The 25366-nt window shown below is 37.9% G+C and overlaps 1 protein-coding gene across 5 annotated transcripts; it reads right to left on the reverse strand.

The window, feature by feature from the left end:
- Positions 1-2655: 2655 nt before the first annotated feature.
- Positions 2656-23392, reverse strand: NSRP1 (nuclear speckle splicing regulatory protein 1). 5 transcript variants are annotated; one of them, XM_059669260.1, is made up of 8 exons: positions 22869-23328; positions 21721-21811; positions 10738-10811; positions 10170-10226; positions 9095-9223; positions 8015-8222; positions 6889-6997; positions 2656-4748 (listed from the first exon to the last, which is right to left on the reverse strand). In XM_059669260.1, the coding sequence occupies exons 3-8, from the start codon at positions 10747-10749 to the stop codon at positions 3674-3676; spliced, it is 1590 nt and encodes a 529-aa protein (XP_059525243.1). In that variant the 5' UTR covers positions 10750-10811; positions 21721-21811; positions 22869-23328; the 3' UTR covers positions 2656-3673. The 5 variants fall into 5 exon arrangements, with proteins under 5 accessions (XP_059525243.1, XP_059525242.1, XP_059525240.1 ...); XM_059669259.1 differs by lacking the exons at positions 10738-10811; positions 22869-23328 and adding an exon at positions 23335-23392 and having other exon boundaries at positions 2656-4727; XM_059669257.1 differs by lacking the exons at positions 10738-10811; positions 22869-23328 and adding an exon at positions 23335-23392.
- Between the last annotated feature and the right edge of the window lie 1974 nt (positions 23393-25366).

Here is a 25366-nt window from a genome sequence, read left to right on the forward strand (position 1 = left end):
AACTGTAACGGTCATTCTAGTTTGTTTTCTCTGGAATTCATTAAAACATATCCTTGGGTGAGGATTAAAAACAACAAAAAACCCCAGCATCCCATCCATCAGAATGGCTAAAATTAAAAGACAAGATGACAGCCTTGACCGGTTTGGCTCAGTGGACAGAGCGTCGGCCTACGGACTGAAAGGTCCCGGGTTCGATTCCGGTCAAGGGCATGTACCTGGGTTGTGGGCACATCCCCGGTGGGAGATGTGCAGGAGGCAGCTGATCGATGTTTCTCTCTCATCAATGTTTCTAGCTCCCTATCTCTCTCCCTTCCTCTCTGCAAAAAATCAATAAAAAATATATTTTAAAAAAAAAGACAAGATGACAAAAGATAAACAATTAACAGGTATAAGCAAGAATATGGAGCAACTGCAACTCTCATACATTTTGAGTATATTTTGGTACTATTTCTCACAGTATCTACTAAAGCTGATGTATACCCTATGGATCAGCAATTCCATTCCTAGGTATTACCCAATCAAAACATACATATGTACACACTAGAAGACAAGTACAAGAATGTTCCTAAAAGCATTATTCATAATAACCCTAAACAGAAAATAAGCTCCATGTCCATCAATAGATGGATAAATACTATACTATCTAGAAAACAAAATCTGTGGTATTAAAAGTCAAGGGTGGAGGCATAGTTTGGGAAGGGGTTTGAGGTTTCTTCTGTGTAAATCCATTAAACTATATATTCATGATACATGCACTTTCTTTATGCATGCTAAATTTTTTTTTTAAAACCTCACCCAAGGATATTTTTCCCATTGCTTTCAAGAGGGTAGAAGGGAGAAAGGGATGGGGCAGGGGGAGAAACATGGATGTGAGAGACATCCATCAGTTGCCTCCTATACAAGCCCCAACTGAGGCCAGGAATTGAGGTGCACAGGCCGATGCTCTAACTGCTGAACCACACCTACCAGGGCTATACTACAATTTTTAAAAGATTAAGAATGTTCTGTAACTTGGCAGATTTATCATATGTGGACTCTTACTCTGAGATAGAGCTTTTGGTTATAGTAGCAGGAATCCAATTCAAACTGGCCCAAGAGAAAAAGGAAAAGTATTGGTTTAAGTATCTAAAAAAAATATATATGCCCCACTAGAACCAGAGATTCAAAAGCAATCAGTAGGTCTTTATCTTTCTCTTATTTCTGCTTTCTTTGGTTGGCTCTATTCTGTCAGGCAGCCAGACTCTCATTCTTTGCAACTCTGGACTTACCTCATCTTCACTATCAGCAATGCTAGTGGAAAACATCTTTTTAAGTTCTGTCAAATCTCAGAATTGGCCTAGCTTGAGTCACATACTTGGAGCCTATTCAGCCCCATTTGATCACTAGACTAAGAGTAGTTAAGGGTACTTTCCCAAGGAAAAATCACGGCACTGTTCCCAGAAAAGGTGTGAATGAATGTGAAAGGCAAAAACATCTATATATCTGGGGAAGGAGAAGAAACCCTTAATTTGTTGCTTCTCCCTGAATTACGCCAAACTTAGTTAATAAAAGTAATACTATTGTTCTGGCCAGAGTGGTTGCACATCAACCTATGGACCTGGAAGTCACAGTTCCATCCCCAGTGAGGGCATGTACCTGGGTTATGGACTCAATTCCCAGTGTGGGGCATGCAGGAGGCAGCTGACCAATGATTCTCTCTTATCATTGATGTTTCTATTTCTCTCTCCTCCCTTTCTTTCTGAAATCAGTAACAATATGTTTTTTTAAAAAAGTGAAATAGTTGGCCCTCGAACACAGGGGTGAGGGGTGTTAAGGGCATCAATCTCTTGTACAGTCAAAATCCGTTCTAACTCCTGCAAAATTTAACTACTGGTAACCTACTGTTGACCAACCGGAAGCCTTACCAATAACATAAATGGAAAATTCACATATTTTGTATGTTATGTGCATTATATACTGTATTCTTACAATAAAGTAAGCTAGGGGAAGAAAATCATAGAGAAAATACATTTACAGCATTTATTGAAAAAATCTATATATAATCAGACTCACACAATTCAAACCTGTGTTGTCCAAGGGTCAACTCTATTATAGCTTTTGCCAGCTAAACCATCCACGCTACTTTATGAGTCTTGGAACTACTTACTGTGAAAGGGAAATCGACAGCTTTTTACCAGATCCCTCAGACTAGTCTCTCCCTCCTACACTTATCTTGTATATTATGGTTAAATTAATCTTTCCAACATATGGCTCTAGTTTTAACAACCCTAACAAAGGAACCACATTCTCTTTCAAAGTTGAAGATTTTTAGCTTGCTACTCATGGTCTTCAATGATCTCACCCAAACTTTTTAATAGTTATATTATACTACAACCCTCTGTGCATGCTGAGTTAATCCTCACCCAAGGATATTTTTCCATTGATTTTTAGAGAGTGGAAGGCAGAGGGAGGGAGAGAGAAAAACATCTCTGTGAGAAACATTGATCAGTTGCCTCCCTTAGCACCGTGACTGGGGATTGAACCTGCAACCTTTTGGTGTATGGGAGAATGTTCCAACCAACAGAGCCACCTAGCCAGGGCAAATAGCACTTTCTTAATGGGAAGAATTGTTAGAAAACTATTTTCTCCATACCATTCATCCTTTTCCCATGAATAAATTATTTATAATACATTTTATTGATTTTTTACAGAGAGGAAGAGAAAGGGATAGAGAGTTAGAAACATTGATGAGAGAGAAACATCGATCAGCTGCCTCTAGCACACCTCCTCTTGGGGATGTGCCCGCAAGCAAGGTACATGCCCTTGGCCGGAATAGAACCTGGGACCTTTCAGTCCGCAGGCCGATGCTCTATCCACTGAGCCAAACCGGTCAGGGCTATAATATTTCATTTTAAATGGTAAATTTCAAAGACAGCATAGAGATTTCAGTTTTGACACATAAATGGAAGTTGTAATAAGCTGTATATTTTAGAGCATATAAAACAACACATTCATAAATAGACACCTGGATCTTTAGCTAATATCATTTGGACTAAATGTCTCCATCTTTTCACACTTAGCTAAAACTGATTTATATACACAACCAATTTACTCACTTGTGAGGTCACAGAATTCAATGAAAGTAATTTTTAACGGTGGGGGAATGGGGAGCAATTGTGTACAAATGATATTTCTTTTAAAATTAGAGCATAAATTAGAAGTACAAACATATCACCATTTTTATTCTCATTTAAGCCAAATATGCTCAAGCTAACAAGATATATATCTGCCCATATTTTATATTTTAATACAAATTTCAAAACATAAAGTATAACAATATTCTCTATGTTCAAATTCACTTAATTTTATAGGAAACACAATATTTATAAAATAAACAGCTCCTGCAACAAAACCAACATTAGGAGAGTTGCTTAAATTATCTTTTAATGGTTATAGCAGAGCCAATTTTCCTCATAAAGTATCTACCGGGACGGGACTTAGCACACTCTTTAGGCTGCTTAAATACAACCAAGAATGTGGTATTGATATGTAAATATTATATATTGATTCAGTCAAGCATTTAAGAAAAAAAGACTGACTTTTGACTTAACCCTAAACAAATAATGAATTTTGAAAACGTATTTTACCACTATTAACACTCCTTTCATGTGTTCACACAGCATATTCCACCAAGTCAATCATCTTCTTTCTCAATATATGTCTTAGCATTAACCCGTGCCATATGCCTGGCCAAGTACCTGTCTCTAGCTGACATTACAGTTTCTTCATTGTTCCGTTTTGCAAACTTGTTCACAGTCTCGTGTGGCCTCTCTTGTTCTTTGCCCATCTCTTGGCATTCCTCAGTGGTTCTGTGTTTTGCGCCCGGTGATGTTTCAGAACTAGAGAGTTTCTCTGGGTTACTTTCTTTATCCTTTTCCACGTCTCTCATTTTATTGGATCTCTCCTGGTCAAGAAACCTATCCTTTGCCCTAGAACTCGGGCTGTTTTCCTTTCTGTCTCGCTTTCTTTCTGAAGATTGAACACTCATTTCTCGTTTTTCTCTATCTCTGTTTTCATATTTTTCTTTCCTTGCTTTCGTATGTTCTTCCTTTTCTTTGCTTTTCTCTTCCTTTTCTACTCCTTTCTCACTGTGTCGGTCATGATCATTTCGATGTCTCTCTCTTTCTTGTTCTCTTGTGGGATATTTCTGTCTGTCTTTCTCCCTTTTCCATTCTCTGTCATTTCTTTCTCTTTGGTCTCTTCCCCTCAGTTTATCTTCTTGTTCATGCCTCTTCCAGTGGGAATCTCTATGACTGGCATCTCTGTGCCTATGGGAATCTTTCTTTTCTTTTTGGTAATCACGGTCAGTATAATAGTTCTCCTGGTTCCTGAATTGTCTCTCTTGGTGCTGATCTTCCCGTTTCTCATGTCCTCTTGACTTGGAACTTTTTGTGTGGCTTTTGGTACCATGTTCTCTTTCTTCGCTAGATGACCGTGAGTGGGTTTGATTCCTGTGATGCCTGGAGTCATTCTTAGTGGTCTCTATGTTCTTTTCCCTTCTGCAGTTCACTTTATTATTTTCTTCCAGTTCATCATCCTCGCTGTTGTTAGCATCAAAGTCACTGTCTGCATCTGGGTTTTCCTCTACTTTCACAGTAGTTTGGAGAATGCATTTCTCAGATGGTATTCTGTTCTCTGAAGTTACTTCATCAGAATAACCCCTCGGTTTCTCTTCCTTTATCCCAGACCTATAAAAAAATAATATAACACTAAGTGCCACATTATGATTTATAGTAAGCAAATGAAGTGTTCACATTTTTCTCAATATTTAAATCAATAAAACTGTAATTATATATGCATATTGATTATCCAAATGTAAAAAGATGCTGATGTCTATTTACCTTGTAAACACCTGCAAATTAGCATTTTCTAACAATTTAGAATATTTTCAATATTGGTAGAAGTGAAAAAGAAATAAGGCCTTTTGTATTGGACCACCAGAGCCTTTAGGCAGGGATGTGTACAAGGCCTTCATTTATCCTAAGCATAGACAAAGAATAAATAATTGGGAAAAGAAAGATATATTTTGGATCTTAGTATTTTCACAATATGAAGTTTAAGTTGTGGCTCTTTGTTGGATTTTTATTTTTATTTCTATAAAAATTAAGAAGAGCCCTGCAAGCAGATGAAGATAAAATTTTTCACAGCAAAATGGTGGTAAAATCTAATTCAAAATATCACTAAATAAACCCTCTTATGATTAAAGAGGCACCAGCATCTTGAAATACTCCTTGGCACCTATCGCCACAAAATGAAAACATGTGAATCCATCCAACCATTACAAACAGCAACACTAAAATTGTTTATATCATCTGAATTTTCCCAGTTGATAAGCATGGTTAATTAACCAACACATTCATTCTTATCACTTACTAATCATACTAATAGAGCAACAACTATGGTTCTCTAGGAGTTGCTAGTACAACTGTCTTGGCTAAGGTATTCACCACTAATTAGGAATTCTATTAGACTCTGAGAAGTGTAACTATCAAGTGACATTATGGAGTTTCATGGCTGGCCTCACAATTATTTCAGATGAAACTCTAATAATAGGAACACTAAATCTCAATCTTCAAATATACCTTCTTAGACTCATAAGTCTCATCAATTTTTAAATCAAAACCTGGCAGTTGGGGGGTGGGAAGTATAAACCTAATTCCCTCTCTTAATCCTTAATTCCATTCTCCTGCCTCTCTCCTTTCCCCAGCAACATAAGACTCAGATCCTCTTATCTGAATGTTTCTGTTCCCAAAAAGTTTATTTAAATACAAGTTTAGGACTAATTCTCCCTTTTACCTTCAGCTATATACTTATGATATAAACATTTTAGCATTCCTATTTAATCCTATATAAGGCGAATATGCAAATTGTCCCCTTGGGAGTTCGACTGACCGGGAGTTTGACTGCTTGCTATGATGTGTGCTGACCACCAGGGGGCGGCGCAAAACGAAGGAAGGCCCCAGTTGGCAGCCAGCAGCCAGGGGAAGGAAGGCCCCTGATCGCCGGCCAGGCCTAGGGACCCTACCCGGGCAAAATTTCATGCACCAGGCCTCTAGTACTTTATAATATTAAACAACCACACATGACTAGTAGCTACGTACTAGATAGTGTATTTCTAGCCATTAAGATGTGAATTTTACATTTTATGGAAGCTAGGTCCTATTTATAAAAGTAAACCACATCTCTTTTTATATTCTACCTAAACATGTAAGTAGAATTATTGCGGAATCAACACAATGTTGAATTAAATATCTTTTAAATTAAGAAACTGTAAAATCCTAGCCATTCGTTTAATTAAGTCAGGTTTGGCTGACAAAACAATAAGCAGCCCAGCCAGCATGGTTCAGTGGTTGAGCATTGACCTATGAACCAGGAGGCCATGGTCCAATTCCTGGTTGGGGCACATGCCCTGACTTCGGACTCAATGCTCAGTAGGGGGTGTACAGGAGGCAGCCAATCAATGATTCTCTCTCAGCACTGATGTTTCTCTTCCTCTCCCTTCCTCTCTGAATCAATAAAAATATATTTAAAAAAAGAACAACAAAAAAACAATATGCAATGCTGCAATTCTTATCTTGCAGCCGTTCTCAACCTGTGGGTCGCGACCATCGGAAAACACATATAGCATATCAGATATTTACATTACGATTCATAACAGTAACAAAATTACAGTTATGAAGTAGCAACGAAAATAATTTTATGGTTGGGGGTCACCACAACATGAGGAACTGTATTAAAGGGTCGCAGCATTAGGAAGATTGAGAACCACTGTTTCAGAGGGTTAAAATGATTCAACCACAGATCATGAACAGTATCTTTCTTTTAAATATTCCGTATGCCATGTCTCACCTAGCTTCACGAAAGCTGCATGTAGGGACTTCTTCTTCACCAACTGCTTGATTTAATAGATGCCTATAAAATCCACTGAGATCTTTCTGCTTGGTTACATCCAAACGTGCTAAGAGAAGGAAAGCAAAAGTGAGGATATAGGCAACAAGGCAAAAATGCAACTCAGTTTTATGGACATACAGTACATAACATACACTGTGTGTAAACTATTCTCTAGATCAAGAGTTGGGAAATTAGCCCAGCCAGTGTGGGTCCATGGTTGAGCATCAACCTATAATCAGGGGGTCACGGTTCAATTCCTGATCAGAGCAAATGTCCAGGTTTCGGGATTGATCCCCAGTAAGGGGTGTGCAGGACGTAGCCTATCAATGATTTTCTCTCATCACTGATGTTTCCCTCTTTCCCACTCCCTTCCTCTCTGAAATCAATAAAAATATATTAAAAAAAAAAAAAAAAAGTTGGGCCGGGACCAGTTTGGCTCAGTGGATAGAGCATCGGCCTGAGGACTGAAAGGTCCCAGGTTCGATTCCGGTCAAGGGCATGTACCTTGGTTGCGGGCACATCCCCAGTGGGGGGTGTGCAGGAGGCAGCTGATGGATGTTTCTCTCTCATCGATGTTTCTAACTCTCTATCTCTCTCCTTTCCTCTCTGTAAAAAATCAATAAAATATATTAAAAAGAAAAGTTGGGAAACTATAGCCTACAGGCCAAAGCTGCCTATCTTTGTAAATACATTTTTGTTGAAATGTAGCCCTGTTCATTTGTTTATGTATTGTCTAGGGCTGCTTTTGTGTTACAAAGGCAGAATTGAGTAGTTGGTACACAAAGTCTAAAATGTTCATAATCTGGTGCTTTACGGAAAGTTTGCTGTTGTTCTAGAATTCAGCGGTTCTCAACCTGTGGGTCGCGACCATTGGAAAACACATATGGCATTTCAGATATTTACATTACGATTCATAACAGTAGCAAAATTACAGTTATGAAGTAGCAATGAAAATAATTTTATGGTTGGGGGTCACCACAACATGAGGAACTGTATTAAAGGGCTCAGTGACAGAACCAATGGCTAACCACAGGGCAGAATTCTGCTGCTTGTTTCCTTCTACCCCTGCCCTCTTCCATTTCACCTTCGAGTGCAGCAGCCCTCTTCTCTCTTTCCTCCTCTTCCGCTCTCTCTTGCAGTTTTTTCTTATAAGCAGATGTCACAAATGCCTCTTTATCATCAAATTCTCCCTTTTCCATTTCTCGTTCTCTCTGTATTTTCTTTTCCATTCTTTTTTCCTGTTCCTTTTTTCTGATCTCAACTGCTTTTAGTAAGTTGTGAATATATTTGGGCTAAGGGGTAAAGCAAGATTATTTAGGAAAAAGTCAAAGATAATTGTCAATACTCTATTTTTTATCAAGAATTCATTTAAAAAACGAATAGTTCAAATAAACAGGCTTATCATCATTGCAAAAATCAATATAAATTAGCAAGATTGAAATGAAAATTCTTTCCAATAAAAAATATTCACAGTGCTATTTTATCATTATTTTTAAAAATCTAAAACAAAGTAAATAATTTTTCCACCACTGTTTCTGTCACCATTTTTACTAGTATTCTTTTAATATTTCTTCAACAGATACATGAACCAGAAAGGTTCCTGCTAGCTTTTCACATTAGTTGTAATACGATTATTTAAAATAGTAGCTTTAACATAATTTTACACACTACTTTATTTGTAGATACTGTAAGATGCAAAGATCCTTAAAAATCAGTCTGTGCTTATGAAAGAATAAGATAAAAATATGAACTTATTTTAATCCCCTTACCTTTTTTTTTTTCAAAATAAAAATCTGATCATGATATGTGTAGATGATTCAGTTATGAGGTAAGAAGCAATAAAAAATAAGAGGATGATAAAATACAAGTAAACATGAACAAAAGCAGAACAAAAACTTTCTAAGAAAAATATTTCAAAAAATTATTCGCAAAGGTTTAAAAAAGCAAAAATGAAAATTTATAAAACTGTTAGATATTTCACTTGTTCCTATTGAATCAATGTAGGGCTTCTGGGTCCTAACTCAAATCTATAATATCTGAAGTAGGGGCACTTCACACTTCAAATGCCTAAAAGCTTTTTCTCAGACCATCTTCATGCTGAAATAAGATTAAGATATACAATGCAGGTCAAGGTCAAAGAAAGTTTGTATTTTCAGCTACAAACCTTTCGGTCTTTTCCCAAAAGCAATTTAGGATTATTTTCTTCCTTTTTTTTCTGCATTTCATCATAAATACTATCATATTCATATACAGTGGAATCTTCTGCAAGGGCCTTCTGGATTTCCAGTTTGGTCTTTAAAAGAAAAAATTAAACATTTTTCAAAACTATGAACTAGCTAGCTAACAGCACAAAAAAGTGGAAGTAATTTTCTTGAGACAGAATCAGAAATCTATCAAAAATTTCTATCAATCACATTTTAAGACAAAATATATGAACATCAATTTTGGAGCCTGGCTGCCTGAATTAGAAGCTTGGCTCTATACTTACTGAGCTGTGTTTTTTCCTTTAAAATTTCTAAAACCCAGAAATCAATGTAAATCAACAAACAACTATATATATAAAAGCCTAAGTGATCGAAAAACTGGTCAACCAGTGGCTATGATGTGCACTGACCACCAGGGGAAAATGCTCAACACAAAAGCTGCTCCCCAGTGGTCAGTGCGATCCCACAGCCAACCTGCCGCGCCCCCCGCCCGTCCCCACCTCCACACCCCTAGGCCAACCTGCCAGGCTGAGGGACCCCACACATGCATGAATTTGTGCACCGGGCCTCTAGTCCTAACATATTTTCAAAAACAGCCTGGCCAGCGTAGGCTGTTTTTGAACATTTACCTATGAATAAATAGGTAAATCAATAAAAAAAACAGGAAAAAAAAACAAGGGTCAAATTAAAATTTAAAAAAATTTTTTTTTATTGCTTTCAGAGAGGGAGAGAGAGGGAGAGGGAGATAGAAACATCAATGATGAGAGAGAATCATCAATCAACTGCCTCCTGCATGCCCCCACTGGGGACTGAGCCCACAACCGGGCATGTGCCCTTGACCAGAATCAAACTTGGGACACTTCAGTCCACAGGCCTACACTCTATTCACTGAGTCAAGCCAACTAGGGTTAAATTATTTCTTTATACATACCTATTCTGTTTTGTCTCAGCACCTAGATACCAAAACTGATACTTAAAAATGTGAGCTGAAATATCTACTTCACCAATTACATTTAAGTCACTCTTTGACCTTACCTGTTTCATTGCTTGCTTTTTAGCAGCTTCCCTCTGAAGGCTTTCACTCACGGAGGTCTAGAACACAGAAAAATGCTGTCATTGTTTAATACGTCTTTTCTAAAATTCTGGTTGGCAACTGGTTCCTTACTTAGCTTTAAAAATACAAAGGTAGTATTATGAATTGACATTATCAAGGCCTTTCTCCCACACTTTTGGAAACAAATGAATTTTCATTGTAACTTACCATATTAGGCTATATGGGGTACAAAACAGAATAGAACAGGACAAATGAGGTAACGGATTTTTTAGTCTCAACTTCAACTTTACTACTAAGTCAGTCAACTTCTATGGATTTCAATTTGCTTTGTGTGTTCATGTGAATGTGTGTGTACGTGTGTATTAGGTGGGGGTGGATTGGTCCCTTCCAACACTAAATTGGTATCATCCCCAGCAATAAAAAGCACATTATTTTAATATTCACCATTAAATATAGTATATCAAGCTTTTAGTATATATTTAAGGCTTATGGGCAGCCAAAACTATCTGAGATTATAATCATTCAATAAATATGTACTGAAACGCCTACCATATCTGGCATTGTTCTAGCTCCTGAAGATATCAGAAAAACAAGAACAGTCTTTGTCCTGAGAGATAAATGGTCTGAAAGGGAAGACAAATAACTAAAGAGATCATTATAATATAAACGTGATAAGCAACACAATAAAAGGATAAAAAAGGGCTGTGGGAGCAAAGGGAAACAAAATGTATGAGAAATCAAGAAAGCCTTCCCTAAAGAGATATGACATTAGACCTGAATCAAAGAATTTAAGAGAAGGCAAGAGGAATATAATAGGAAATAGTAACCACATGGACAAAAGTAAGGTCTTACAGCTAAGAAAAGAAATATAATTAGCATACGTTAAGTAAAAGTGTTTCCTTAAACGTGTAAGGCTTTGTAAACATACTAACCAACACCAAAATGTACACTTGAACAGAGTAAATGTTGTGGTGTGTAAATTATCTTTAAAAAATAGTAATACTAGTAAATTTATTTTTAATTAAAAATATAAGCCTCAGCTGTAGGACTATAGGACTGTTTTCAAATGTTTAGTATCAATTGGTGTTTCCTGTTTTCCACTGCAACAAAGGTAACAAAATAAACAAATCTAATTCTAGTTCCCTAAAACCATGGAGATAAAGTTAATACACAAAGGCTATACAAGTAACAGAATACTTATTAAAAGAAGTGTACAGGCAGCCAGGCCAAGTGGCCCAGTTGGTTGAGTGTCATCCTGTGCACTGAAAGGTTGCCAGTTCCATTCCTGGTCAGGGCATGTAGGGAAGGCAACTGATGGATGTTCTTTTTTTTTTTCTCTCTCTCTCCCTACCTTTCTTGGAATTAAAAAAAAGTGTTTAAGCAAAGGACTAAAGACATTTTAGACAGTAAATTGACTCCAACAAGAGGAAGAGAGGTTGGTAACAAAAACAGTATCCAACATTTACAGAGGCAGGTGCTACGCTAAGTGAATTACTTGTGTATTACTGTATTTTTCAATTAATAAAAATTTTAATTATGTGATATAACCCATTTTTCACTAGAGTATCAATTTTAAACATTAAAATATTAAATATGCTAATAAACATCTCATGAAATTCTTCTCAACATATTTTTATGTCTTTCCAATTCGTGTAAATGAACTATATATATATTTTTTGATCACTGAGTTAGTAATATCCTCAGGATTGACTAGAAGAGTAAGTCTCCAAATGCTGGACTTTTACTTCTTGTTTTTATTATTTGGCCCATCTCTCCTCTTCCAATCTGTCACAGTTCACCTGCTGTCACTTTAAAACTGGTTGCTTCAACCTGAACTTGAAAAAATAAAGCACAAGGCTATTACTTTTTAATTTCATATAGTGTAGAATAAATAGGCAGACTGGGAAGGGCCTCTCCAACATCAAGTATACTTTGAGACATCTCAAGAGGCTATGCTTCCATTTTTATAGTTGTTTAGAATGATAAGCCTGACCTTTGAAAAAAATCAGATGTTACTTCTTATAGGGTAAGTTCATAATGGAGGGAGTAGAGTAACTTTACATATCCTATTCAGAGACTTATATCCCTGAAGTTGCAATATCATCAGTGGATAAAGAGGTCACTCTGAACCTAAGCTGAAAAATTCAGGGAGGATTATCTCCTTTTGAAGCTAATTCTCAGTTTTCTAATTGAGGGAACTGTGACAATGACTATTAAAGATGACTAAAGCCCAGCCGATGTGGCTCAGTGGTTAAGTGTCAACCTATGAAACAGGAGGTCTCAGGGCACATGCCCGGGTTGCAGGTTCGATAACCAGTAGGGGGCATGCAGGAGACAGCCGATCAATGAGTCTCATCATTGATGTTTCTATCTCTCTACTTCTCCCTTCCTCTCTGAGATCAATAAAAAAAAAAAGTACACACACACACAAAACAAGGGTGAAATTAAAGACACTGATGTTTTGTATGACAGTTTTCTCTGATGAAAAAACAAAGCAAAAAGTAGAAGCATAAAAGGAGTATAGCCGAAACCGGTTTGGCTCAGTGGATAGAGCATCGGCCTGCGGACTGAAAGGTCCCAGGTTCGATTCCAGTCAAGGGCATGTACTTGGGTTGCGGGCACATCCCCAGTAGGAGATGTGCAGGAGGCAGCTGATCGATGTTTCTCTCTCATCGATGTTTCTAACTCTCTGTCTCTCTCCTTTCCTCTCTGTAAAAAATCAATAAAATATATTAAAAAAAAAAAGGAGTATAAAAAAGAGAGTAATTTTTGGATTGCTCATAAAGAAAATAATTCTTTAACAGTCACATATAGTGTTAAGATATGGATTAAAGGGAAAAAACTCAGAACATGGTTCTCAATATCCTTCCTATGTTAAATCAGTCAAAAATTGTAGAAAAACATTTCATAAGATTCAGTGAAAACATATTTACTATAATCAATGACACCTCTTACAATACACTTAGAAACCCAAACTTTATTTCCAAAAACATCATTAACCATGTTGGTAATAACTAGTGCACTTATAATCAACAGTCAAAGGTCTTGTAATCCTCCCTTCAGAGGTCAAATTTTAATGAAATACACTTGGTATTTTCTCAAAAGACAAGCAACAGTTTGGCACCTAATATATAATCACAATGACCAAGTCAGGTGTGCAGAGTCCCCAGTACAGACTTTATTAGAGTTCAGTTATAAATATACAATCTCTTGACATTGAAGATGTAGTTCTTGCAGATAAAGCCCAAAGGCAGGAAATGAATCTCCTTCCAAATGCTGCTTCTTATCTTTAAAGTAAACTCAAATTATTACTAAACTAATAAAGTAATTTTGTTTCAGAGAGTGATCTGATCTATTTTATAAATCCAAGAATGAGATGGAGGATTATTGCTTTTTGTCTGACTACACACACTAAAACATGAAAATAAAGAAAGAACTTTTTTTAAATGATTTTTTATGGTAAAGTTAGATTAGGCAATATCAAAGCCTGTCAATATATGAGGAAGATGGATATTGTTTTGGAAAATTAGAAAGCTAATTTTTTAAAAAAATGTATTTTTATTGATTCAGAGAGGGAGAGGGATAGAAACATCGATGATGAGAGAATCACTGATCAACTGCCTCCTGCACGAACCCCACCGGGGATTGAGCCTGCAACCCAGGCATGTGCCTTGACTGGGAACCAAACCGTGACCTCCAGGTTCATAGGTTGATGCCCAACCACTGAATCACACTGGCCGGGCAAAAGCTAATTTTTTAAACAGCAAATTTTAAGGTAAAGCTTTTACTATCTTCTAATCAGAAACAAGTCAGTTAAAAATGATGAACAACTGGGTGCATTGAGATTGCATACAAATCAAATAAAAAGTATTTCAAAAATATAATTATAGTTGCCCTGGCCAGTGTGCTCAGTGGTTGGTGCATCCTCTCATACACCAAATGGTGGCAAGTTCGATTCCCAGTCAGGGAATTATACTTACTTGGATTGAGGGTTCAATCCCCCATTGGGGCATGTCAGAGGCAACAGATGGATGTTTCTCTCCCTCTTCCTAAAATCAATAAAATGTCTGTGTGTATGTATATATGTGTGTATATATAGTTATGGTCATTACTGCCTTCTTTATGGAATTTAAAAAAAAAAGAAAATGAAGTTTATTTATAGAAATTGTTTCTAATGCAAGGGCTAAAACAGGCACTTCTAATGTAAAGTATATGGTAAAAAAAAAAGTTGATCATTTCTTCCAGTATTTGTGCTTTCTTGCAATCTCATTCTTAGTCCCTTTCTCAACCCAAACCTGCTCTACTCACATTCCTTCCCAACATAGTAAGTGGCAATTCTTCATGGAATTTTTCTAATATAATGGCCACAACACAAAATGGAGATTAAGATTCTATTTAAAAAAATCAAAAAAAAGCCAGGCTACCAATTATAAGTGTCAAACACAAAGTGGGATGGAGATAGCACATGAAACTTTCAGATGACTGATGAGTTATTGCATACAGAGAGGATACTTTTATTGTAGCAACATAGCTACCATTTATTACACTTCTACTCTGTGCTATGTGCTGTAGGATATACTACCTCTAATCCTTAAAATAAACTTTTATATTAGATATTATAAAATACTTTTTAAGATACAGAACTGAAACTGAGATGTTAAACAACTCACTAAAGATCTTAAAGGTAGGAAAGCAATGCAAAGCTTCTGTCTTAAGCTGGCAAATTAATATGCTGAAATCTCCTCCTCCTCCAAACCCTCAAAATCACAAAAAATAAATCCATAATCATGCTAGAAAATAAGAAGGGCTATTTTGAATGGACTGGAACTTGAGGGAGATAAAAGGCAAGAAACTAAAATGCCCACAGAGGATGAATGTTATAAAAAGGTGGGAAAGGTTCCCAGAGCACTACATGTACTGAATTAAGTGATACAAAGAGCAGAAGTCAGAGAAGACAGATTAACTGGTTTGTGCAGCAATGCAAGTGGGTCTTTATATACTGCCTTCCTGAGAAAAGATATATAGCAGATTTCATTTCTGCTCCAAGTTGGAAATGTAAATACAGGATTAGAGACAGAAATCAATGAAACAGAATACAAATTCCAGAGAAACAGACCCACATACGTATGGAAATGTATGTAATACATAATAAGTGAGCCATTATATCAGGGGAAGGCACAGAATGATAGTTCTCCATCATACTCAATATCCCTCTTTTACAGAAAGTATTTGTTAATATCCCTTATCTATACTGAAATGAAATACACAGATTATATAAACTCTCTACACAAAAATTTTGAAATTATATATTTCTTCCTTCCATTCCATTTTGGATACATACATACATACATACATACATACATACACCTGAAGATATAAAAGGAAAGTAATTTGTATTAGAATAATATACTCTGTATTTCAACATGTAAATGCTCAACCATGTTAGAACACAGTAAATTCTCAGATTCTTCTACCGTGTAGAAGCACTGTAACCACCATTAATGCTAAAGATACATATGCTGACTGCAGAACTGGTGACTCAAGCACCACAAATGACACTGGTAACAGTGACCCAATTTTCTTAAATGGTAAATAAACTCTTGGTAAAGTTCCAAACAATGTAAGATATAATCGTCCCTCAATCTACAAGATAGTCAAATTAGGAGAAAATTTAGCCTGCGTTTTGCCATGCAAAACACAATATTTTTAAAGATATTTTAAATATTATTTTATTAAAAATACTTTAATAAAAATAAAATGTGCAAAACATTTTGAGTTTCTGTGTAAAAAGAACTTAGGTCCTAGGCTCATAAAATTATAAACAGCTTTTCATCTGTATACATATTCAGAGGAATTTTACCTATATAGATGGGGAGAATATCTACCTACCATCACTGGCCCACATCCAAAATTGGTGTCAACAATACTCACTCCCAATAATTGTAAAAGCCAAAGCCACTCCACAAATTTCTTAATGGCTCTCTGGAAGTAGTAACACCCCTACTGAAAATTTTTAGGATGATATTTAAAAAAAAAAAATTTTTTTTTTTTGAACAGAATATTCACTTTGCTGAAAATTAGTAGTCCCACCTATAATAATAAAAGCATAATATGCTAAGTAGACCAGACGACCTTCCAGATGAAGCCACGGCGACAGGGGCCAAGGCAGAGGCAGCCCCGGCCGCGGTAGGGGCCGAGCCCCTTGCACAAATTTCGTGCATCGGGCCTCTAGTCTTAAAATATTCTTAAGACACCAGATGACAGAATGTGTAATTTCACATGATAAAAACCATCTCTCTTTGAAGTTTGTCTGATCTTTGCTAATCCCCCAACTAACCCTTTTGCTATTAAAATTCCATTACAAACTGCCTCTTAAAGGGAATCCTATATCAATAAAACCCTAATATGCAAATCAGCCGAACAGTGGAACCACCACCAGGGGGCAGATTCAACATGGCAGCACTAAGGAGCAGCGAGCAGGTGGACAGTAAGGAGCGAGGGGTCCCAGGCTGTGAAAGGGATATCCAACTGCCGGCTATCCCCCGAGGGGTCACGGACTGCGAGAGGGTGCAGGCTAGGCTGAGGTAGTCCCCCCCGCCCCCCACAAATTTCGTCCACCAGACCTCTAGTATATTATAATGTTTAAAAGCATGGACTCTGGAATCAGGTAGATCTTCTGGGTTCAAACTCTATCTCTATTACTTAACACATTGTTTGCGGGTAGTTTTTATCGTGCGCTAACAGGTGGTGTGGGCCATTTTTGCTAATTTTTTGCGCAAATGGCAACGTTCAGTAAAATTACGATAACTTTAGTTTACGTATTTATACGTTACCCGCATTCTACCGCTAGTCTATAAAAAACGTATTAATACGTGTCCCGCGCTCTACTACACTGGTAGAACGTATAAATACGTAAAACGTGTAAACACGTTTCCCGCATACAATGTGTTAAGTACTCTGTGTGTGATATAGACCAATTTCTGTAATTTCCTATTACCTTAGTTTTCTTAGATGTAAAATCTCTCCTTTCCTTTTACCATCTTCCCTTTTAGCTTCAACATGCACAAATTGCCTCTATTCTAAGAAAACAACAAAAAATTACACCAACTGTCATTATTCCTTCAACTATCATCTCCATCTCTTTCCCTATCTTCCCTATCAAACTCTTTTAAAATAAGACCATGAATTAAATGAATTAATGATAATAGAATAATAAAAGAGATGGAAAGGGAGGTGCAGAGCTTTTTCCTAAGAAAATGATGAGGACTGAAACACCTTTACAGCTAATAAACTGGAAACAGTGAGCAACAGAAAAGACATAACTGAAATACTGATAAAGGTTTATTTAACATAATCATGGTTAATGTCGAGCAAGAGACAAATATTGAGTAATTTCCCTAAATATCTGTTTAACTGTATCATTCTACCTACCCAGGTCTACTTGTTCTTGGTCTTTGTCATTTTCTAAATTAACATTTAATTTACTTATCTGTTAGGCTAACTATGTGTCACCTCCCTTCCTCCCACTAGCATGTAAGTTCCACAAGGGCAGTCGCTTTGTTTTTGTTCAACTGGCACAGAGCAGGGAATCAATATTTGTTGAATGAACTAATGAATAAATGCAAGATCTGAAGACAAAGATACTCCTCCAAAATGATAACCCACCAAATGTGTCAGAAAAAGTATTCTGATGCAATGATAAATTTCTATGAAATGAAAAGCAGTAACAGATATAACTTAAAGGCACTGACAGATGTAACTTAAAGGACATAAAGATAAAATTAAAGGATATAAAGAAAATATCAGTTGTCCAAGCCAATTTAAAAAAATCATCTAGAAGTAGGATTTAAAAAACTAAAATACTGTACTTCCTCATAAGAATATCCAGTGCAAGAGAAAATGACTAATGTCTACAAGATATTGAAATAAATTGTTATCCCAGAAATACTACATTCATGCAAGTAGATATTTAGGTGATAAAAGGAACAGGCATCCTGGCAATGTGGCTCAGTGGATTGAGCATCATCCTGTGTACCAAGAGGTTACTGGTTCGATTCCCAGTAGGAGGTAGCCAATGGGTGTTTCTATCTCTCTTCCTCTCCCTTTCTCTTTCTAAAAATATCAATAAAAAGACTTTAAAAAAAGAGAAAGCAACAGGAAATCATTCCTTAAAAATCAAGAACTTAAGAAATAATGCTCCTATGAGCACGTTAAAAAACTGTTCAACAATGAAATTAAGCCAAAAATCTCAAAAATGGAAAGCACTGGTAAAAGAACTAGTAGAGTGCAATGAATCAAATTAAATAAAAACAAATATTACAGAAATGCAAGGATGGTTTAATTTCAAAAAATTAACATGAACAGATACTAAAAATATTAAAATTTAATTTTATGATAAAAAAATTCTTGGTAAGCTAGAAATAGTAGTAAAACCTTATAGCAAACATTGCAATTGTGAAACTTTATATAAGCAACTCCCATTAAAGTCAGGAATATAACAACATTGTTTCCATCACTGCTTCTATTTATATCACTAAAGGCCTAGTGCACGAAATTCGTGTGGGGGTGGGTGGGGGGTGGGAAGGGTCCCTCAGCCCATCCTGCACCCTCTTGCAATCCGGGACCCTTTGGGGGATGTCCACCTGCCAGTTTAGGCCCGATCCCATAGGAATCTGGGGCCGCTGGCTCCTAACCGCTCGCCTGACTGCATGATCACCCCTAACCACTCTGCCTGCCTGACTGCCCCTAACCGCTCGCCTGCCTGATTGCCTCTAACTGCTTGCCTGCCTGCCTGATCGCCCCTAACGTACCTAGAAATAAATGTAACAAAAGATGTAAGTGAATTTTATGGAAGAAACTAGAGGCCCAGTGCATGAATTTGTGTACAGGTGGGGTCCGGCTGGCCCGCCCCAATCGGGGCCAATTGGGGGGAGGGGCTGTGGGCAGGTGGCCGGCCAGCTCCGCCCCCTGGTCAAACTCCTGGTCGAGGGGACAATTTGCATATTAGCCTTTTATTATATAGGATTATAAAGCTATATTAAAAGATATATAAAACACCTGAGCAAATAAACATGAATCTTTATGAATGAGAAGACAAATAAAAATTCTCTCCTAATCTATAAATTCCAACTCCAATAAAAATCCTGACAGTTTTCTTACTAAGAATAACAATTCAGTAAGAATTTTGTGGTTTTAACTTGTCCTATTTCCATCATCCCCTCCTGAGAGTCATGGTACCTAAAACAGCAGACCACAAACATGGTAGAAACCAGCAGTCTGGCAGCCACTGGAGAGGGTTAAGAGTTCCCTCAAAACAGCTATCCTGGAGAATTATCACTGGACTGCCACGGTGGTTCCCTGGAAGACGCCACTCACAAGGCTGTCTTTATTTGACAGAGCTGCCAAGTAAAACAGGCTTTTCCCTGGGGGGGTGTCTGTCAAAAACAATCAAAGACAATTGTTGAGCATCAGGGCTGCCTGAGGCAGTGGATAACAGTTTTAACAAGTGAGGCAAAAAACTGGCGAACCAAAAGCTTTAATATTAAAGCTGAAGAATAAGCCTCCTATGCAGCGGTCGCAACCGCTGGTTTAAGGGAACCGAGGGCTTTGAAAGCTCTGGGCCATGAACGCAGCAGACACACACAGACCTTTACGCGCGCGACCAGGAAAGGCCTGAGATGGCCCTAAACTCTCCTTTGAACTTGAGACTGCGCAAGCAACAAGTGAAGGCTAAGGCAAAGTTATAAAATACCTGGCTGTATACTGAAGGCATGTCTTAACATGAGCAGACCCCTTTGGCAGACTGGAGACTTATTAGTTGCAAATATTTAGGGGAATTTCTGTCAAATTATTAACTGACCACTAATCTAACCAACAAAAAATACAAACTAAGATTTAGTACAAAAAAGTCACCAACAAAAATTGGTGACCCCTCCCACTCCCCCTCCCCCTCCCCCCCTCTCCTCCTCCCTTCCACACTCTCTAAAAAATCAATGGAAAAATATCCTCGGGTGACGATTAACCAAAAATAAATAAATAATAAAAATTAAAAACCAGAATGAAATAGCTGTCCAGGACAGAATGTGGGCAAGTAGACTGACTGCAAAGGGGCATGAAAGAACTTTCAGGGGGGAGGGGAATGCTCTACATCAGTGATGCCGAACCTATGACACACGTGTCAGAGGTGACACGCGGTGTCAGAGGTGACACGCAAACTCATTTTTTTGGTTGATTTTTCTTTGTTAAATGGCATTTAAGTATATAAAAGAAATATCAAAAATATAAGTCTTTGTTTTACTATGGTTGCAAATATCAAAAAATTTCTCTATGTGACACGGCACCAGAGTTTAGTTAGGGTTTTTCAAAATGCTGACACGCCGAGCTCAAAAGGTTTGCCATCACTGCTCTACATCCTCAGTGGGGCATATACATTTGTCAAAAGCCATCAACCTATATACTTAAAAGCCACATATTTTATTACATGTAAATTATATCTCAATTTTTTTAAAGGTGAACCATCTAGAATAAATTTTAATAGAAAACAAGAAACAAATATGTTAAATTAGTAAAAATTGAAAGAGAAGTAATTTTTCTGCCAGAACAAAGCCAGTACCAGTATAACTGATGCAAAGGTCTTTTAGAAATATAGAAAATGACTTAAGTATTACATAAGCACACATTTGGGGTTGCTTCTACTATAAACTGTGGATTTCACAAGAAAACAGTTTTGGCTGCTAAAATATAAAATGTTCATATTATATGTACTAGAGGCCTGGTGCATGAAATTCATGGATGGGTAGGATCCCCAGGCCTGGCCAGTGATTAGGGCCAATCGGGGCTTTCCAGCTGCCTGCCAGGGCCTTCCTTCTCCAGCTACCGGCTGCCAGCTGAGGCCTTCCTTTGTTCCGCGCTGCCCCCTGCCCTCTGGTGGTCAGCGCACGTCATAGCGAGTGATTGAACTCCCGGTCGAGCTCCCAAGGGGACATTTTGCATATTTGCCTTTTATATATATATATATATATATATATATATATATATATATATATATATATATATATATATATATATATATTATTGTAGTACTAGCTATGGTAACATTACACACTACCATAATTGTAACTGAGCAATTACATTTAGTAGAGACTGAATAACCACAAACATAGTTTCCTAAAACTACTTTACCAATAAAACTTTCTAGGAAATTGGTGACTTCGCAATAGTTTATTTTCAGGGTGGTTTACACACACAATTTTGTTACATCAGCATTAGCTGTCTAAAATGACTGTGTAACTGCTTAAAGATAAGTGAAGTTTGTAGCTTTGGGGGGGATCAGATTATTCATGTATCATTTATGAAGAACACCAGCAGAGCTTCTTTCTTTATTCCTTTTGATAATTCTGTAAATTACAATATACTCCAGATACACTGTATTGACAAACAACTAAGACAAGCAAAGACATCAAATTCACACTTCAATTTTAAAAAAACATACACATTTTCAACAATTTGGTAGAAAAACATAGGTTCCCTTACCTCCTCCTCATCAGAATCATTCCCAAACACTGATGGTTTTTGCAAAACAGGGTGCAACTTCTGTGCTTTCTTTGGCAAAATAAGCCCATACCTGCATTTTTTTTTGAAATAGAAATTACACTATTATATTTAAACGTTAAAACATAATACATTCACTACCTCTTCCAGATGGAGCTACCAAGTCAAAACATGTCTATGAACACGCAAGTTTCCGATCTTCAGGCGTCTCAAAGTTCTAAGGTGCTAAGATTTTATAACTGTTCCTCTAAGTCAGTGGTTCTCAACCTTCCTAACGTCGCAACCCTTTAATGCAGTCCCTCATGTTGTGGTGACCCCCCAACCATAAAATTACTTTCGTTGCTACTTCATAACTGTAATTTTGCTACTGTTATGAATCGTCATGTAAATATCTGATATGCAGGATGTATTTTCATTGTTACAAATTGAACATAATTAAAGCATAGTGATTAATCACCAAAACAATATGTAATTATATATGTGTTTTCCGACGGTCTTAGGCGACCCCAGTGAAAGGGTCGTTCCACCCCCAAAGGGGTCGCGACCCCCAGGTTGAGAACCGCTGCTCTAAGTGCTTAGTTGTAGGCACAAGCCAAACTCAAATACCATTTTAATCCAAGAAGAGAAGTAACTGAAGAGTACAGAAATGATTTAGATGGTAAAATGCGACTAAGGTTTTTAATAGAACATGTTAGTGGAAAGCTCAGTTCATGTCCATTAAAAATAAAAACACTCTCAATTATCTTTTAGTCTAACAAGAGCCAAGAAAGTAAATCCACGCCCCCCCCCCCCCCGCCCTTACTGTGCACTGACACCGTTTTACAGAAGTTACTGATCGGATAATATCACCCACACTTTTTCAAAAGGTTACATGAACTGAAAAACCCGAGTAGCCATAGGGTAACTTCTCATTACACCTCAGTAAGCTCCCTCGCTTTGTATTGGAGTATCTGGGCGCACCCTCCCATCAGAGGCAACTCACTCAGTTCCTCACATTTTGGCCTTTAAGATGCAGCGATCCCAGAAAGCCACACCAGAAGCACGGGTTATCCATCCAACGTTAAAACTTGCAAGAACGTACAACATTTGTCTCCTGCGGCACCGCAAACCCCAAGTCCCTATATGCCTACCCTTTCCTGTGGTTTCTCAGCACATTTTCCTAAAACCGGAAGGGACGGCGGGAACCGGGACTTGAGCGGCAAGAACAAGGCCCGCTAAGGAAGCCAGGGGTGGTCTCTTCTCACTGCCCCTCAAGGCATCCAAACGGGGAGAAACTCAAGCGCGGGGTAGGAAGCAAGACTGAGGGGCCTCAGACCGAGCTTTTGGAAAATAGAAAAGTCTCGCTCTCTGCCCCTCAGCCTAACTTCCTTTATTTCCTCACAAGTTTCTCCCTCAAACTTCGGGCTTCCTTCCATCCTGGAAAATATGGGGGGGGGGGGGGAGGGGGAGTGTGTTCCTCAGGATTTATCGCTTTTCCCGTCTCTATCCCTGACGAGACAGCCCCTTCACTTCCAGCGCGCTTTGACTCCTCGGCCAAAGGCACAGTCGCCGTGGTTTCTCACTCCCCAGCCTAACCCTAACTCCCGCATCACTCACTGCCTGCCCGGAATCGCCATCTTGCTCCGGTCTCCGCTGAACGTGGCTGACGCCGACGTGACGCTGACGCAGACGCTGACGTAGTCACGTAAACTCTCGCGCGACTTTGGGCGGCCAGGAATCCGCGTAGCCCTAGCCGCTGAGTCTCTTTGGAGTGGATGCAAACGCTGTTTTGGAATCTTCTAGTCCCTTGGTCTTCGGTTTAATTTGCAAACCGACTGACTGCTTCGAAATCAGTGGGAAGAAAAGAATGACAAAATTCTAGGCCAGTGGTTCCCAGGGTCCCGAGACCAGCAGGTTAGCATTATCCGGGAATTTGTTAAAAATACAAAATACAGCCCTACCGGTTTGCCTCAGTGGATAGAGCGTCGGCCTGTGGACTGAAGGGTCCCAGGTTCCATTCCGGTCAAGGGCATGTACCTTGGTTGCGGGCACATACCCAGTGGGAGATGTGCAGGAGGCAGCTGATCGATGTTTCTCTCTCATCGATGTTTCTAACTCTCTCTCTCCCTTCCTCTCTGTAAAAAATCAATAAAATATATTTTAAAAAAATACAAAATAAAAATTAACGGGTCCTATCCCAGAGCTACTGAATCAGGAACTCTGGGATGGGGCCCAGAAATGAGTTGTTCAGTATGAGTACTTCGGGCTCAGGGTAATTTGGTAGAAGGTGAAAATCTATATCTTCATAGTGTCTCATAGAACCAGATTGCTAAATAATACCGTGGTACCAATGGGTATAGGAATCAAAATCATATACCATACTCTTTTTTTAAAAAAAATTCTGGTCATATTAACTGTGGATCCACTCACTCTTGGCCCATTCCAAACTAGTCTTATTGCAGCCGAAAAAATCTTTCAATTTCTACAGAGGGATGTTTAAGTCTCCAACTAGATTTGTCTATTTCTTTTAATAAGTTTTTGTTTCAAGTATGTTGAAACATTTAGGATTATTATGTCCTCTTGCATTGACCCCAATACCATTAAAAAAATAACCCCCTCTCCCCCTGTAAAATCTTCATATTTATTCCATAATAATGGAATCTCTCCTATCATCATCAGTTTATTCTCAAGTAAAAACTGGATCGCAATGCCATTACTTTGACTTAAGGACGACCTTCTCTCAAACATGACTGATAAGGAAAGGCAATAATGGTACTAATGATTCATTCAAATGCCAGTATACATCTTTAATTTATCACAGTTTACCTTCAAGTAAAAATATATCACTTTATTTATAGTATAAAAAAACTTTATAGCCCTGGCTGGATAGCGCAGTTGATTTGGATTGTCTACCAGTGGTTCTCAACTTTCCTAATGCCGCGACCCTTTAATACAGTTCCTCATGTTGTGGTGACCCCCAACCATAAAATTATTTTCGTTGCTACTTCATAACTGTAATTTTGCTACTGTTATGAATCGTAATGTAAATACCTGATATGCAGGATGTATTTTCATTGTTATAAATTGAACATAATTAAAGCACAGTGATTAATCACAAAAACAATATGTAATTATATATGTGTTTTCCAATGGTCTTAGGCGACCCCTGTGAAAGGGTCGTTCGACCCCCAAAGGGGTCGTGACCCACAGGTTGAGAACTGCTGGTCTATAACATACAGTGTCATTGTTACTTGTAAGCTATGGAGAAAGAGTCAATAAAAATTCAACTATTCAAGTCTAGGTTTCTGAATTAGAAGTAAATATAAGTAAATCTATCTAGTCCAGCAGTTTTCAACTGGTCTGTTGCAAGGATTATTTTTAAAATATATTTTTATTTCAGGGAGGAAGGGAGAGGGAGAGATAGAAACATCAATGATGAGAGAGAATCATTGATTGGCTGCTTCCTGCAGGCCCTCCACTGGGAATCGAGCCCATAACCCCGGGCATGTGCCCTTGACTGGAATCAAATCTGGGACCCTTCAGTCCGCAGGCTGACACTTTATGCACTGAGCCAAACCAGCTAGGGCTGTCGCAGGGATTTTTAAAACATGCAGTATCTGACACTAAGTCATCAACTGATGTGCTGTAG

The sequence above is a fragment of the Myotis daubentonii genome, chromosome 16, assembly GCF_963259705.1.
Source record: "Myotis daubentonii chromosome 16, mMyoDau2.1, whole genome shotgun sequence".
Taxonomy (NCBI): Eukaryota; Metazoa; Chordata; class Mammalia; order Chiroptera; family Vespertilionidae; genus Myotis; species Myotis daubentonii.

Bases quoted from the DNA above. Each gene is read 5' to 3' on its own strand.
- NSRP1 (XM_059669256.1), bottom strand. From the start codon at position 22,824: ATGTTGTACGTTCTTGCAAGTTTTAACGTTGGATGGATAACCCGTGCT. The intron at 21,812-22,732 runs GTGAGGAACTGA...AAAAAAATGCAG, and splicing joins TGCATCTTAAAGGCCAAAAT to GTATGGGCTTATTTTGCCAA. The intron at 4,728-6,888 runs GTGAGACATGGC...ATTTTTTTATAG, and splicing joins TGCAGCTTTCGTGAAGCTAG to GTCTGGGATAAAGGAAGAGA.